The 15949-nt window shown below is 49.6% G+C and overlaps 6 protein-coding genes across 6 annotated transcripts; 4 read left to right on the forward strand and 2 right to left on the reverse strand.

Moving 5' to 3' along the window:
* Window positions 1-87: 87 nt before the first annotated feature.
* On the forward strand, window positions 88-1493 carry IAQ61_007861 (uncharacterized protein; the record flags this gene model as incomplete). Its single annotated transcript, XM_003841942.2, has 4 exons — window positions 88-651; window positions 711-756; window positions 811-1113; window positions 1183-1493. The coding sequence occupies 4 exons, from the start codon at window positions 88-90 to the stop codon at window positions 1491-1493; spliced, it is 1224 nt and encodes a 407-aa protein (XP_003841990.1).
* A 574-nt stretch (window positions 1494-2067) lies between these two features.
* Window positions 2068-2923, reverse strand: IAQ61_007862 (uncharacterized protein; the record flags this gene model as incomplete). Its single annotated transcript, XM_003841941.1, has 3 exons — window positions 2068-2249; window positions 2307-2672; window positions 2734-2923. The coding sequence occupies 3 exons, from the start codon at window positions 2921-2923 to the stop codon at window positions 2068-2070; spliced, it is 738 nt and encodes a 245-aa protein (XP_003841989.1).
* A 1945-nt stretch (window positions 2924-4868) lies between these two features.
* Window positions 4869-5351, forward strand: IAQ61_007863 (uncharacterized protein; the record flags this gene model as incomplete). The annotated part of the gene is made up of 3 exons (XM_003841940.2): window positions 4869-4955; window positions 4996-5073; window positions 5256-5351. Coding segments are annotated over 3 exons (261 nt in total), but the record flags the coding sequence as incomplete, so codon positions are not given.
* Window positions 5352-6079: 728 nt separating this feature from the next.
* On the forward strand, window positions 6080-9684 carry IAQ61_007864 (uncharacterized protein). The gene is made up of 8 exons (XM_003841939.2): window positions 6080-6268; window positions 6321-6371; window positions 6436-6864; window positions 6913-7022; window positions 7073-7165; window positions 7215-7646; window positions 7696-7977; window positions 8028-9684. The coding sequence occupies exons 1-8, from the start codon at window positions 6219-6221 to the stop codon at window positions 8528-8530; spliced, it is 1950 nt and encodes a 649-aa protein (XP_003841987.2). The 5' UTR covers window positions 6080-6218; the 3' UTR covers window positions 8531-9684.
* On the reverse strand, window positions 9685-12863 carry IAQ61_007865 (uncharacterized protein). Its single transcript, XM_003841937.2, has 3 exons — window positions 12519-12863; window positions 10030-12442; window positions 9685-9971 (listed from the first exon to the last, which is right to left on the reverse strand). The coding sequence occupies exons 1-3, from the start codon at window positions 12817-12819 to the stop codon at window positions 9851-9853; spliced, it is 2835 nt and encodes a 944-aa protein (XP_003841985.1). The 5' UTR covers window positions 12820-12863; the 3' UTR covers window positions 9685-9850.
* Window positions 12864-13270: 407 nt separating this feature from the next.
* Window positions 13271-13808, forward strand: IAQ61_007866 (uncharacterized protein; the record flags this gene model as incomplete). The annotated part of the gene is made up of 2 exons (XM_003841936.1): window positions 13271-13495; window positions 13632-13808. 2 exons carry the CDS (start codon window positions 13271-13273, stop codon window positions 13806-13808), a joined length of 402 nt encoding a protein of 133 aa, XP_003841984.1.
* Between the last annotated feature and the right edge of the window lie 2141 nt (window positions 13809-15949).

Raw genomic sequence — 15949 nt, forward strand, 5'->3', positions numbered from 1 at the left:
ATCGATAGCTAAGCATATATATCTCGATCTCACTCGCTCGCTTTCATTACATACCTCACCACTTCTACATCGACCAGTGACGCATACATGCCTGCTATGCTGATCCTGTGTTGGGCGCTTCTGTTCACCCTGACCTGGAGCGCTGGAGAGTATAGTCCAAGTTCCAATCATAGCGATGAACATGATCTTTTCAAAGAAGCATTCGACCATACCTCTGCGGATCAGGATCACATCTATGCTCGCGATTATGTCAGATTCGATCGCACCAACATAGCTAGCCAGGCTATGTGGGACATGGCCGTGGCAAATGCCGAGCGCCTCAGCTGTATGATGCGCCGCACCGACATTGACGCTGGCAAAATACTGCGTGACAGTCGCAGCACTCCCTCAGCTGAAAGCTCATTCAGTGGTCCATTCCAGGCTCGTCGTATAGTCACGTTGCTCAAGAGCTGGGGCTGGCACAAAACTCCAACCCCGGAGTATATGACAAGGTTTTTCACTCACTGGGGCTGGGATGAAGCCGAACGTGACTGGAAAGGGTTGTTCCAACTCAGAGACAATACGCCGATTCGGCTGAAACACGCAGATCCTAATGATAGAGGCCCTTTGGATACGCAGCATTATATTGGGCCAGACAATAACTTTTACTGGGTGAGTTGAATGCCTGTTCGCATTCCTTTATGATTCAGTGTACTGACTCACCCTTCAAGTCCACGGGAGCTCAGGTCAGCTTCGTGTTTAATCGTCCAGCAGGCAGTAAGTCGATGATCACTCGAGCATCTCCCCGAGCCATATTAACCCTTGTCGCAGTGATTTTCATTGCGGGTTTCCAAAACGTCAGGACCGAGTTTGTGGCCGTTCACCATTACCAGCCCAAAATAGCCGACCTTCCCAAGCTTCGATTTCTCTCTGATTTGCTCTGGGTACATTGGCATAGCTACAGCAGTTCATACATCAGCGAGCTGAAGTACTTTGCCATTGCACGAATCACAAGTCTACAAAGTCAACAGATGATTGCGTATGCTTTGGCAAAACGTGGCATCATAACCCCGCTTCCGGGATGGCCTGGTGTCACTTTCACTGCTGATGAGGAAGCGGGCAAAGCACTCATAGGTAAGTGGCACCGATCAGTTCATTCGACTTCCCACCATATGTCTATACATGCTGATTGCTACATTGTAGGCTCACTTGGCATGAGTTGCGCACAACTGCTTTTCGCTCACAAGTGGATTCTCGGTCTCAAGCACATATCCAAAGTCACTGTATTCCGAGATACAGAGAATGAATGGTATCCACAGGCCGTTTTTTACATTGAACCTGTTCCTGACAATCTCCTCATTCCACAAGAGGATGGAAATTGGCAGCCGTATCCTACAGGCGTTTCGGCAGCTATTGTAGACCTAGACACTCGAGCTGTGGCAGAACCCGGTCCTTATCAGCGTGATGCTGATGGCAATTTCTTCCGGCTCCATGACTTGACGCTTGGATCTTAGAATTTCTGTAGATTACTATTGTTGAGGGTACACATTTTTGGAGGTTTCATAAGCGGATGAGTCGGAGAATTGTCGGTGAAGTAGGACATTGGACTCCTCCAACCAACGTGACGTGTCTGATACAATTTGTGTCAATTAACACGTATAATTATTAGTTTTTATGAATGGGGCAGTCTATATATACCATTTCTGAGCCAAACCTTCCTTTTCTACATGCGTGATGTCCGAGATGTTCAACCGTGCGACGAGAGTAAACTATGCGCAGTTAGTATTTTTGGGGAAAGCCAAGAGGTTCAAAACCGCAGAGGCATTGACTTTTATTAACAGGTTGATTTTTCGAAGCGACAAGATGTGGCAGTTATTCCTATCAGAGTGAACAAAGTGGACCACACTTCCAGTGCATTTGAAGCTGGATATTGGATTGCTCTGTGTTCAAGAAGCGGAGGCATGTTAAAGTTTATATGGAACGACTCCATCTTGATTGTGCAGGCAAAGTAATCTGAAAGCAAAATGTCACAATCGTTCAGTATACTCCATATCAGATAGGCATAATGATTTTTCTACGAAGCGTTACTCAAAGTCTTCCTGCAACAAAAGCCGCCGCCTCTGTCGCATTCTGCTGATAGTTCAGATGAGCAGCAGTGATTATGAAACCACCCTCGCAGATGTTGTCCCCAGGCTCGCAGATCGTCAGGGTCCTCGATGCTGGAATGCTTCCAAAGGATTGGCCACGCTTGGGATCACCGAGCACAACCACTTCGACAAGTTAGTTTTACTGCAAATGTGATTATCCATATCTCAGAATGAACATACCAGCAGCTACTCTCGCAGCATTCACCGCAGAAGTGCGCTGTGCAGCGTTGTGCACAAGCTGAGCACCCTGACTGTACCCAGCAAGTACAATCTTGGTAGACGGACATCTGGTCGCGGCAGTGGAGATGTGTCCCGCCATAGCGGTGCTGCCAGCTGCGTCCCCACCCGCAAAGAAACCAGGGACGTTCGCAGGGTAGGTTACGCCCTGGATTGCGAGCTGGCTTGTCCCTCCGATGCGACTAGCAAGGTTGTTGAAGAATAAAGGACCAACTGCTGCTGGGTCTCCGACATTGCCGTCTTGACCTGTCCCACGGGCATAGATGACAGTGACGGGACGGCATGGGGTGCCATCGGTGAGTTGGTTGTCTGATTCTGATGAGCATTGATCATGTGGATAAAAGCGAGGTGCTTCGAGGTTGGTCATTACATGTGTTGCGAGAGTATTGGCGTTTGGTAAGTCCCTGGTCTTGAGGGTCAGGGAGAGAGCGGAAGTACTTCTCGGGTGAAAGGTCGGTATTGAGCAAATCTGAGATGTTAAACGACTTCTCAGTCGGCTGGGATAGGGCTTCTATGGTAAAGAGAACAAGAGAGAGGAGGGAAGAAGTAGAGAGTTTCATTTTTGAATTGATCAAGTGGTAAATTAGAGTAAATGCTGTGAATAGTAGAAGTCCGTCCCAGTATGGCAGCCGAGGAGTACTTATTCTTTTGTCTCGTGTGTCATGGAATTTACCGAAGATATACCATTGCGCAGTACCTGGTCGCCCATGCTTGCGGAGTCATGAACGGCGACCATCTCCATGAAGCTTGGTCTTGTTGAAGTGCGGTGACCGTTCCAAAAAATGTACACTCTCTGGCTTGGATCTTACCCTCGCAACCAATTGCATGGCTTAACACTGATTCCGAAAGTCTTGGACGCTCCGAAAATCCATTGATACAGTGCGTCAACTTCAAGACATTCAATCTCCTTAGTAACTACTTTGCCCAATATTCGGAGTATTTTGCTCCTGTCCCAAACAATGCTCAATTCCGATTGTAACTAGGCCATTCAGGCAGGAGTATCTTCCAAATCTTTGGGAAAAGTAGATCTAATGACGAGTGTTCTGGTCAGCTACAGTTTACATTGAAGACTACCGACTGTGATCGAATCGCAGGTCTGTGATTTAAAGAAGTTGTACTTGGCGCGTGAACCACATCGGGAAACAGTTGTGAACGGATGCACGCACCCGTTCTTGGTTTGCTGCGCCCGCCTATTCCAGTCGTGGGGCCGGGGCCCACCTTCTTCTTGAGGTTAGGTTTCCAGAGAGAGAATCTTGGGGGACTGTGGTCACATGTAGTGCCTTGGTATATTCCAACTTCCCTTCAATTTCTGGGTACTCCATGAGTCGGTACAGTTCAAATATCTGGGGTGCTCCTTCTGCCTAATTTGGCTAGGTCGTCAAAGTTTCACGATACTTGTCTTTCTTTCGATCGGCCTCACTTTGGCAGGAGGCCCGAAGACGTAGCGTTCTAGAACATAGAATATGTATTTGCGATGGGATGGTTTTGGAGATGACACGTTATGTAGGATCGTAGGTGTGCCAAGGCGCCAGGACTATCTGAGCAATGAGGCATATTGTTCGGGCGATGGGGTATACTATTTGGGCAATGGGATATACTGTTCGGGCAATGAGGAATACAAGCTGTGATGCTATGCAGGCAATCACCAACACGAGAAATTTGACACATGTGTATTGTGCCGACCCGGGAGAAGATTCATTTGTCAAGCTCTCAGTTCCATCTTTTTTATAGCGTCGAGAAAGTCTCCAATTGAGGAGCTTTCCCGCGGTATATGGTATATTGTTATGAGAGACTTTAGCAGCAAGAATGACATTACGTGACTTTAATCACTAAATGTACATATTTAGGAAGATGATGAGAGATACTTGCCAATGATTCGTCCAACGAAGGAAGGCTTACTAGCTTGTTAGATCCCCTGCCAGATCAGTGTAAGGCGCAGCCGCACACGAGGTGCTTACAGCAAGGGCACCTGCAAAGCGCCTACATACGCCAATCCACTCATGATCATTTTATCATATGTGCCATTTGTTCACAAATTATGCGTACCTTTTCAGTTGCAAAGTGCAGCGAGAGTAAACCTGCATCGTGGCAATCGGCCCGATAGCTCGGACTCTACATATCGAGGCCCTCTCACTGTGAATAGTAGACCCTACCTTGTGAAGATTGCCTTTGGTCCGTCGATTTTCATTGTTACATTGAGTACTGTAGTGAGTAAACCACTGAAACTTATAGCATCTTCTTGGTAAGCTGTCGTAAGAAAATTCAATTGGTCAAGCTTTATCGGTCGGATTTTCTTTAGCAATGTTAAGCAAACCTCAACTTGGGGGTCCTAACAACTGCTCTTCGTTTAGTGAGTTTGTGAAGAGCAGTGGAGCTATCTCGTCTCACGACTATAAAAGCCCGAGGCCCTTGCTCCATGACTTCTCATGTTGGTTCTTCAAGAATTAGAACGATTGTTTTGCCTTCACCACACTTTCGATATTAGACTTCGGACCTCCCATCCAGTTCTCTATGCCTTTTGCTGCTCGTTCATTATTAAAGGACCAAGAGTGTCCTCTTCATCTGGACGAACCCCAAATCCTAAACACGTATGTGAGCATATGAAGAGGAGTACTACGCCGTCATCAAGTAGGTGTGCATGGGAGACTGCGAGAGTGAGCTTCATGTAGCGCTATGTTTTTCACGCAAAGTCTGTCTTGGTGAGCCAATTGTAAGTACCGTACACGGCCCTTCTTTCTCGCTCTAACTCCAGCAGGCATCCCGACCCCGACAGGATATATACCCAAAGAGTACCAATATTACTGTCGATAGGTAATCGTGGCTGACACTTGACGATCCAGCGGCCAGCGATACCTATGGTACATATCGACGTCTATTGGCTGAACCGCATAGATTGTCAAGACGGGAGAGGCGAAGGCGAGTGTTGAGACAAAGATGCTGCGCCACGGCGTCACCGACTTTACACAAGGGCAGATGATGGCGTTGTGACAATAAAGCCTTCAAGGACCTGCCTGATGATCATGAGAGCATGGCTCGAGTTACGCAATCCGAGACAAGTATTCAACTTGAACAGCTGATACTCTTGCAGCACGACGCGGCTCTACAGCTGCATTCTGCCTTGCCACAGGCTTCCAAGGTTAGTTGAAATCCACTCAAGGCTGACAGCTGTGATTCTGTGAAGCATGCGGCAAACTTCACTACGCCTCTTTAGCGGCGCTTGAACATGCGACCCAACCCGCTTCATGCTACATGGTGATCTGACAGGCGTCATCGGTATTGTATTGGCTGTCGCAGAAACGACCCGGAGCTTACCTAGTGCATAATACGGCCTTTGGTGGGGTCGAGTTCTCCATGGGGTTGAACGGCACGCGAAGTGGGCGGGCCAGGCAAGTTAAGAGGTGGCCAAGAAGCTAGCTAAGTAACAAGCCGACCCAAGATACCGCCACGGTGAGTTAAGCATCAAACATGTTGGGCGGGTTGGCAATGTGTGTCGACTACTATATTCGAGGATGCCAAAGTTACCCTGTCCCATGGCAGACACCAGCTTTGATCTTGCTCCACCTCTGTTCCGCCAACAGCGTCAGCGTGAGCCCTGTTGATGATCGTTACTCGTAGGGGTTACATTGCACGACATGCTCACCGAACTACCTTACTAGCCCATGCATAGCTTAACCGGTCGCGGTGTTACACAGCTTTCATCAAAGGATTCCCGGTACCACTACCTACCGGTAGTACGGCGGGGTGTCCTTCCCGTTTGCTGCAGAAATACCAGAATACCTATAAAGCCGAAGCTCTTCTCACCTACTTTAGCGGCCTGTGTGATAATCTCCTAGACTTGTGTCAGACGCCTCCATCATGGATAGCCAGGACTACAGCGACAAAGATCGCACCCAGCATCATGATTCGTATGCTTCTATACCAAGTGCGTTTTTTAGTATAGGTACTGACATGAAGTAGTGCTTTCGAAGAACGTGGTGTTGTGAATACTGGCAACAGTGTATCGGCGAAGTGAGTTCATTACCTATACACAAGAAGTAATTCATCCAAGCAAAATGCCAATCAATAATCCAAGGATCCAGAATCCTCTCATTCACATGACCGAGGATGAAATGCTTCAAGATGTCGATTCATTCGCAAAGGAGCACGACTTCGAGCAACACCTGCCTCTGCTTCGCAAAGCTGCGCTTGTCGCACGCGACCCGATCAATATGAAAAAGGTCCCTGGGATCACTCAAGAAGAGACGGATGCAATCTCCAATGAGGTCCTGCACAAGTGGCGTCAACCGAAGATTCTTTACTTCACCATTGTTCTCTGCTCTGTTGGTGCTGCTGTGCAAGGTTGGGACCAGACTGGATCGAATGGAGCCAACCTGTCGTTCCCAGACGCCCTTGGAATTCCCACGTCGGAGATGGTCAATGGCGTTGTCAATCCCAATGCGGCCCGCAACCAATGGCTTCAAGGATTGATCAATGCCGGACCCTACATTGCTTCTGCTTTCTTGTAGGTCATAATACAACGACTAGACACACAGCGACTGACGTTCTTTAGTGGATGCTGGCTTTCTGATCCGCTAAATAATTTCTTCGGACGTCGTGGCTGCATCTTTATATCCGCAATATTCTGCGCTTTGTCGCCTATTGGATCTGCAGTCGCTCAAAGTGAGCACCCCGAATTCTAGTTTGATGAGTATTACTGACAAAAGTGTCAGCCTGGGAACAACTCTTCATTACACGCTTGCTGTTGGGTATCGGCATGGGGTGCAAGGGCGCATCGATTCCCATCTTCGCCGCTGAGAATGCTCGTAGGTACGATGCACCTCTTCCAGTGATATAGTCACTAATAAGGCTCAGCTGCGAGCATTCGAGGTGCGCTAGTTATGACCTGGCAGCTGTGGACAGCATTCGGTATCTTCCTGGGCACCGTTGCCAATTTGGCCGTCAAGGATACAGGAAGAATTTCCTGGCGCCTGCAATTTGGATCAGCTTTGATTCCAGCGCTTCCCCTCCTTATCGGTGTCTACTTCTGTCCTGAGTCTCCACGTTGGTACATGAAGAAGGGAAAATACACACAGGCGTTCAAATCGCTCAGACGCCTCCGCAACAACGATATCCAAGCTGCTCGCGATCTGTACTACATCCACGCGCAGCTGCGCGTCGAGAACAGTCTGATATCGTTGAAAACCAACATAGTCACTCGATTCATTCAGCTCTTCACTATCCCTCGACTTCGGAGGGCGACTGTTGCGTCAGGTGTGGTCATGATTGCACAGCAGATGTGCGGAAGTATGTTTCAAGCATGCCAGCATATACGAACAAGACTAACTATGAGCAGTCAACATCATCGCTTTCTACTCGAGCACAATCTTCGAGAAAGCTGGTGCTAGTGTTACAATCTCCCTCATTGCATCCATGGGCTTTGGATTGGTCAACTTCGTCTTCGCCTTTCCAGCACTCTGGACTATCGACACCTTCGGTCGCCGAACATTGCTCCTGTTTACATTCCCACAGATGGCCTGGACATTGCTCGCAGCTGGTCTCTGTTACTTGATTCCTGAGAGCAGTGCCGCCCATCTGGGTCTCGTTGCTCTTTTCGTCTACCTCTTTGGTGCATGGTGTATGTGTTTCCTCTGGCGTACGAGTTGTTCCCTGCTAATTGTGTCCAAGACTCGCCGGGAGAAGGTCCAGTGCCCTTCACGTACAGCGCCGAGGTCTTCCCACTTTCTCATCGCGAAGTCGGCATGTCTTGGGCTGTTGCAACATGCCTGTTCTGGGCAGCCGTCTTGTCAATCACCTTCCCGCGCATGCTAAGTGCCATGACACCAACCGGCGCATTCGGATTCTATGCAGGCCTCAACCTTATCGCTCTATGTCTCATCTTCCTCTTTGTACCTGAGACGAAGCAACGCACACTTGAAGAGCTCGACTACATCTTTGCGATTCCCACGCGGAAATTCATTAGCCACCAGTGTGGTACTGTGCTACCATGGTGGATCAAAACTTATGTCATGCGAAAGAAGATTGGACCTTGCCCATCTCTTATCAGCTTTGAGGGAGGTGGTGAGAATGATCAAGCTCTCGGGGAACAGGTGCGCAAGGCTAGTCTGGCTGGACATGGTGGTGAAGTCAGGGAGTCTAGTATTGCCGATAAGGCGAGCAAGGCGTTCTAGGCAGAGTCGCCACGAAGCTTGGTAGCAGTCGCTACAATGCTGGAAGCTGACCAAAACTTGATAATCACGACAATCATTACAGTTTCGGCAATCTCACCTGCTTCTACTCTTATGACTAACCTGGCTATATTCAATACCATGTCACAGTGGCTTCCTTACTATTACAATGCACATATTTGCGAGCAGGGTATACGCATTAACAGCACGCTCCACATGATAGCAAAGTAAAAAGGCAATCCCAGGGCACCCTTACGAGGCGTTCTCGCTACGACAACCACACACGGCTTGCGCTCCCAATACGTTAACTCCGCATACTTTATCCATGCTCTCCCGTGGATCCGCGCCCTATATTTCAATCGGATACCATTCCGTACACATGCACACAATACAAGGCAACCCTCCACCGTACAAACCCTACAAAACTACTCCCCCGGTCCTCGCCACTCAGTCACATGACATTTCCAAAAAATCTCCGTGGACATGGGATAAAGAAAAGAACAGGGCATCAGAACAGAAAACCACCTGATGTCAAACCACCACCATCCCACATCCACACACCCCAATTAATACTAACTCCGCGCCACGGTCGCCCCCACCACGCTACCCGAATGATCGGCCCCTGCCGCTGCGTTCTGCTGCAACACCTGTATCTAACATGCACTTTTGAAGCATGTCACAGTAGACATGCGCATCTGTGGCTTGGACTACGACCAAGCTACTGCATGGCACCTACAGCACACTGTCACGTTACCACGTTTATTCGGCACTTTTTTTGATCAGATGCTGCGGAAGCTGGCCGGGGCGGTGGGGGGCCCTATGGCCGATCAGCACACCCTCAGCGAGTTGTGTGCTCGAAGTGTATTTGTTATGTTAGAGTTTGGGGGGGTTGAGTGGAGCAGCCGTGAAGGGTCTGGAGGGGCGGTTGGAAATCGGGCCGATGGGAGGGGGAAGATCGCGATATTGCGGCTGGAGAATGCTAGGGAGAAACGAGGCGAGGGGCGGCATGGAGACGCGGGATGAGGTGCCGCTCGTGTTGGTAAAGATGTTGTGCATAGGGTACTTTGATAGTAGAGATTTCATAGTTATATGCAGGTGGTTGAGATTAGGAAATTGAGATATGTGAAACTAAATAACTTACAGTGGTAGAATCTGCAAGAGGTATGCAAAAAAAAACAATATGCTATGTGATGATTGAGATGCTGGGCTACTACAAAGGAAATGGGGAATATGTTGTGGTGTACCAAAACTCCAAGCATGCATGTGAACCTTTCCTCCCATCGTCATTACATAAAAAGTTCAAACCGTTCCACAGAACTAACGTTATGCCGTGGGTAATATCGCACTCGATGCTTGGCTGCAACTGTCGTCGTCGTCGGATCTCATGCCGTCCTTGTCGAGCGCTGCGCCTATCCAGCGCCAGTCAGATATTGAGAAGCTACGCCTGCTTTCTGCGTTAGTATAATTTCTCTCAAAGGAGATCAATAGGCAAATTTACCTACTGCCGAGCTCCGACCTTCTGCGCAGCATTGGGAAATAATAGTGCGAGACCTTCTTCCCACCCGCGCTCGGTCACGATGTCAATGACAGCTCGGCCAGACTCATCTGTAACTTGAAGATCGACGGGGCCGCCCATGTCAATGAGCAGCTTCAGGATCTCTGCATCGCCGTTCTCGACAGCTTGGAGGATGGCGTTCCAGCCACGATGCATCTTGTTGATGTCGGAGCCACGTGTGAGCAGCATCTGAAGGATCTCGGTATCTCCAGAGTATCGGCGAAGAGCCTTTACAATGGGAAGATGCTCTCCAGGGGCGTTGGGATCCGCATTTGCCACGTCAAGCAGATAGCGGACAATGTCCTTGCGCTCCTCGCGGATAGCTGTAGTAAGGGGAGAGAAGACACCACAGTTCTTGTCTTCGACACTGACGCCAGCTGCAAGAAGAAGTTTGATACTCTCAATCTGGTTGGCAACCACGGCCATTTCGACAACACCACGGAAGGCGCGAGGATTGGGCGTGGCGGCAAGCAGCTTCTTCAAGATGGTAGGCCGCTTCACGGCCATGCACAAAGGCCAATCTTGGCCACGAATGGCAGGATCAGCGCCACGGGATAGCAGGATATCGACCAGCTCGCCGCGGTCCTCACGAATCGCGGTAGTCAGGGCGGTGCAACCGTCAGCTGTGCGATCATTGGGGTTCACGCCCTGATCGAGTAGGTAGAGCATGACATCCTTGTCGTTGAACTTGACAGCAGTCTCAATTATTCCCTTTGGCTTGTGGAGGTCGGCACCAGCAGCGACAAGTTGTGGCAAAAACTGAGTGCGCTTGTGGGTGATGCACTTAAAAGCTGGATATTCGGCAGCGTTGTAGTTTGGGTCTGCACCATTTTCGAGAAGGTAAGTAACAATGTCGGGGCTATTGTCGCGAATAGCTGAGCACAGCGGTGTATAGACATTGTCCTTCCTGACGTTCGGCGAGACTCCATGATTGATCAAGATCTTGATAGAATCAAGTTTCTTCAAACTGGCCGCCAATTCCATGACACCGGGGGTCTTCTTGGTGTCAGCGCCACGTTCTAACAGCAGTTGGAGAGCTTTCGGCTTATAACATGATGGCCAAAGTGGATGTTTAGGGCCTGGCAGGTTAGGGTCCGCTCCGTGGTCAAGGAGTACCGACATCAGGTCGATGCGATTAGTTTGGATGGCCTGGAAAAGCGCAGTCGTACCCTCCCCGCTCTTTGCGTTCGCATCCCCACCAGATGTTAGAAGCATTTCCACAACCTTCGGTGATGTAGTCTTGTTCATTGCTGAAATAAGAGTAGTCGACCCGTTCTCCAAAATCAAGTCGGGATTTCCTCCATGGGCGAGATATAACTGAACAAACTCGGCCGAGTTATTGCTAGCAGCCAGAGATAATGGCGACTCTGAATCGGGTCCCGCAGATAGGTTAGGATCAGCCCCATGCTTCAGGAGAATCTTTGCAGATTCGAAGCATTGCGAGCGTGTGACTGCAAACAGTGGCGTTACACTTTCCCGATCAAAGCCATTAGCATCCGCACCATATCGTAGCAACAAGGTTATGCTTTGGACGTCCTGATTTTGCGCAGCAATCCGTAGCATAGCAGCCTCCATGTGAGATTCTGCCTTTGCTCCACCGTCTAGCAACTGCTCTAGTACTCGGTGTCTCCGCTGTTCAACAGCATCTAGGAGAGCTCCCTTGCCACCTATGTTCTTAGAACCTCCACTTTGGCGCGGTGCCCAGCCGCCTGACTGAGAGTCTACCTTTGATGAGTTATGCGTATGGTTGTCGTCGGCGTAGCGATCTTGTACGTTAAGATGATGCAGCCTGTCCTCAAGCGTTGGGGAGCGAGTGTTGTGCAAACGAACATCTCCGTAACCAGAATCCTCATGAAACCCGATATTCTGATGATACATGGTGTCCCTAGTCGAGTCGCTCGAGCTACCACTTGGGGGTGGTCGCCAATTTTTGTGGAGGTCGACAATACCTGGTGAGATTTCTTCATGTCTATGATGGGATGTGTCGCTGTGATAGGAGTGTTCATCGTGTCTGAGTTGGTTCAAAGACGGCCTGTCCAAACCATGTGGATCTGCATAAGGATGGGCCTTGGAAGGAGGCACCGGTGGCAAATCTGAAGTTGGGGCGGCATGTAGTGGTGGCAGACTCTTAGCCGTGCTGGGGCTCAGACGCTCCAATGCAGCAATGAGACCTGCGTATCCAATTCCCATTGAAGCATCTGCTCTGGCCTCTCCGAGTGTCCATCTGAACATGGCGGAGCTCACTTTCAAGGTATCGCGGCTTCGTGTCAGTGTATGCCGCATCTTGTCGACGTCTGTGTCGGCAAACATCATGCGAAACTTCATGCCAAAGCCACCTTTGTGGTTTTCTTTATCTACAACTATTTCGGATGTCAGTACCATTCTGTTGGTGCTGGAAAAGACACTCGCATCTGGATTAACCGCAAAATTACTTACATTTGTTGACCATTTGGCTGAGGACAGAGAACTCTTCATTGACTTGGCGCACACGCCTGTCAAGTTCCTGGGATACTTCCATGGGGAATCCATTGCGTGATTTGTTGGCTTCTGTGAGACCAGCTTCGATCGACCAGAGTACCTGGCAGAGGTCGATGAACTCTGCGGCGAGGGACTGAAATCCATTGACTGGGGTTTTTGCAGTACTGAGATACTCCAGCATACGAATAGCAATAGTATTACCCTGAGCATTCACTCGGGAGCATAGCTCCACCGACGATTCTTTCCGGGCAGGCGCCATTCTCCAGGTGAGCCAGGTGAACAAGGAAATGAATGATGGCAAAGCACTTCAAACGAGCGGGCCACGGGAGGTACTTTACACTCAGCTACACATATATGGCCCTGACTAGGGAAGTCCTTTGCCCCACTCTCTCGACCATGGAAATCAGCCCGTCCGCACGCTCTAGCCCAGGCAAGCTGCGAGCCACCGTGCCGCATTTCTGCAATTCGCATAGGGGGGCCTTTCCCGCTAAGTAGTACCTACCATGCATCTGCCAGAGGGTTTGAGCGACCTGCAACAAAGTTCACGCTATCGCTTGCTCCAAGGCCGGCACTAGCAGGTACCATTACAAGGACTAGATCTAGGGACACCCCAGTCCACTAGGGCATTGACCGCTCCTCTTCCACGTGCCTGGCAACGCCTTCTCGTCTATTAAGGTGAAGGCTGATAGCGTAGCTAGGAACCGTACGACATGCGGCCGAATGCTGCCGAATATCGCTCAACAATAGTGATTGCACTCCTAGAGTACAAATCCAGTTCTCTTCTCTGGAACCCAATCATGGATCGTCCCAAACGCAGAAACGCTGTGGACGCTCATGTTGGTGTCTCTAACACTGGCGGACTATCACACGGCTTGATTTTGAACACGCGGCAAAATCTACCAAAGCTGGTCATTCATCGACACAGCGACCGCATGGTACATGAGTCTATCATGCGCCCTTGGCGGATAAGAGTGCCTTGAAACTGAAAGCAAATCCGTCCTCAGGTAAGCGAGCCTAGAGAGGGGCACTTCAATTCTTAGACAGAGGACCGAGAAAACAAGAATTTTCCAGCCGTTACGCATTGTTGCCACGCTGGTTTGCGCTGGCCAGCGGGAATTGACGTGGGACCTCAGAGTCAAGGCCATGTGTTTGGCAACGCTGGCGCATGAACAACACGCCGAACGGCCAAAGGACCTTGGCCAGTTTCCTAATCGTCAAGCGGCAATTACATGCATTACCCTTGGATAGATCATGAAGACTGTCGATGCAGAGCACATTGGATCGCATGTGCGAGGCTAAGCCCGTAAACGTATGCCACGGTCCATTTCAGGGACCATGGATTGGAGGGTCCATGTGCGAAATTTCTGCTTGCGTTTGTATTTGAAATGAGTTATGTATGTACAGGGTGATGTGTACATACTATGTTACATACAGTAGACAAAATATGTCGCATCCTGCCTAGTTTGTCGGCGGTCAAAATTTATGTGATACTGACTCCTAGGTGATGTGTAACCTCTCAAGGGCAAGCGTGTGCCTCTGCAGCAACGAAACAGTGTATCAGGATGGATTGCCCCAATGAGCGTTGCATCGGCGATATACTCGGACGCTAGAAGCTGTGCGTTGATCCTGTGGCCAAGATGGTAGATCCGTTTTCCCCGCATGTCCAGGATGCTATGTACGCAGTCGTGTGTACTTTATCATGTACCTGGTTCTGTGGTTCTCTGTAGGTACAGTAGAGCAGGTAGGGGTTCATATTCAGGCGTGAAGGGCCGCACCAGAGGCCGATATCTGTGATTTGGCCTTTTGCCCCCTGCAGCCTCATCTCCCTCAGGCTATATTTGACCAAATAATTCGTATTACAGCCAGATCTTCTTCGGGACCCTCAGAGACTCTGCTGAAATGAACCTTCGGTAGCAGACGGCACCGATCCCAAGCCAATAAAATCTCTAGATGAGTGCATTGAAGGCAGACGCGAGCAACAGCCTTAGTCGCCAATCGCACCAGCCGGATTCTAAGCAGGGTACCGAACGCTACAGGTTCAATCGCCGAACACCAAGATTCTAGCCCTGGGCTAGTGTGTGATATCGAATCATTGGAATTTGGGCAGCGGCGCCGATGGCGGGCTGAAATAGCTCGACTAAGGCAGCCGAGGCGATGGTCTGCGATGCGAATGTCAGACTGTTCCTCGGAAGGGGAAATCCTAAAAGAGCAGCACATCCAACGTAAACTGGGCGCAAGTTCCACAAGTCGTACACCCTCAACGTATGTGTAGTATGCACCACAGTACCTATCCTAGCTATACTGTTGCCCAATCTGCCTACTCATGATGAATACCGGTTGAATAGCCGAGGTTTCTCAAAGGAGAATTAGCCGCGACCACTGGAATCCTCTACCGTATAGCTCGGAATCAGATCATATCTTGGATCGCCTTGAAGCTGGCAAAATAACGCCTCTCCCTTTCGAATCCACACTACTGGAACTTGCGCTATCGGAGTGGCATGTAGAGTAGTTTAAAGTCATGGACCATTTGATTTTGGTCCACCGTCAGGTTCTGGATCGGCCTGCCTTTTGCCGTCAGGAGTGGTGTCCGGCACGGTTCCGCACACATTTCTTCGGTCCAGAACCTTGGTGTCGGCAAGTCCCCGTCTGGAATTCCAACATCTCTTTTAAAAAAAAACCTGGGGGCCCACGCAAATCGAATGTGGGAAGTGAATGGCTGGCCTTGTCTATAGCCAATACCTATATGGAGGTACGAAAAATGGCGTCAGACTTGCGAGTAATTTTGAGTTTGACGGGGTTTGGAAGCCTTGATTCACGACGCAACGCTCGTGCGCAAATTGCTGTGCAACCATATTGTACTGTATGCGGAAATCCCATACCCGATAGCCGAAGTGGATCATTACACATCGATGGGTGGCTCGTGTACATATGTGGCGCAATGAACCAAAAAGTTTGGACATCCTGGACCTGGCTAGGAATTAAACGTTGGGGATGCCCACCATGGGTGATTTTCATGGTGCCCGATTGACTAGTCCTGCTACAATACCTAGACTTGAACTGCAAAAGTGCCAGAATGTGGTCCACGCATTAACCTTGCGTACGGGAAGTCAACGTGCCTTGCTTACCAGTACGGCAGGACATGATCTAGCGATACTTTGAGCCTTTGTTGATCAGTCAGAGCGGCCTTTCGATGATGATCACCTCATGCAATGCTCGTGTAGTACAGAAGATGCCGTTTCAGAGAGAATTGACATCTGGTTCAGGCGAAGACAAGAGTGGCCTATTTGTACCTAGTCAGCATCCTAGTCAGCATGATGTTCTCCCATGCCAATGCAGGTTGTAGTTATCACAAGCTCACAGATCGCTTGCTGGGCTGAGATATACTTACC

The sequence above is a fragment of the Plenodomus lingam genome (genome assembly GCF_022343315.1).
Source record: "Plenodomus lingam strain CAN1 chromosome Unknown contig_3, whole genome shotgun sequence".
Lineage (NCBI taxonomy): Eukaryota > Fungi > Ascomycota > Dothideomycetes > Pleosporales > Leptosphaeriaceae > Plenodomus > Plenodomus lingam.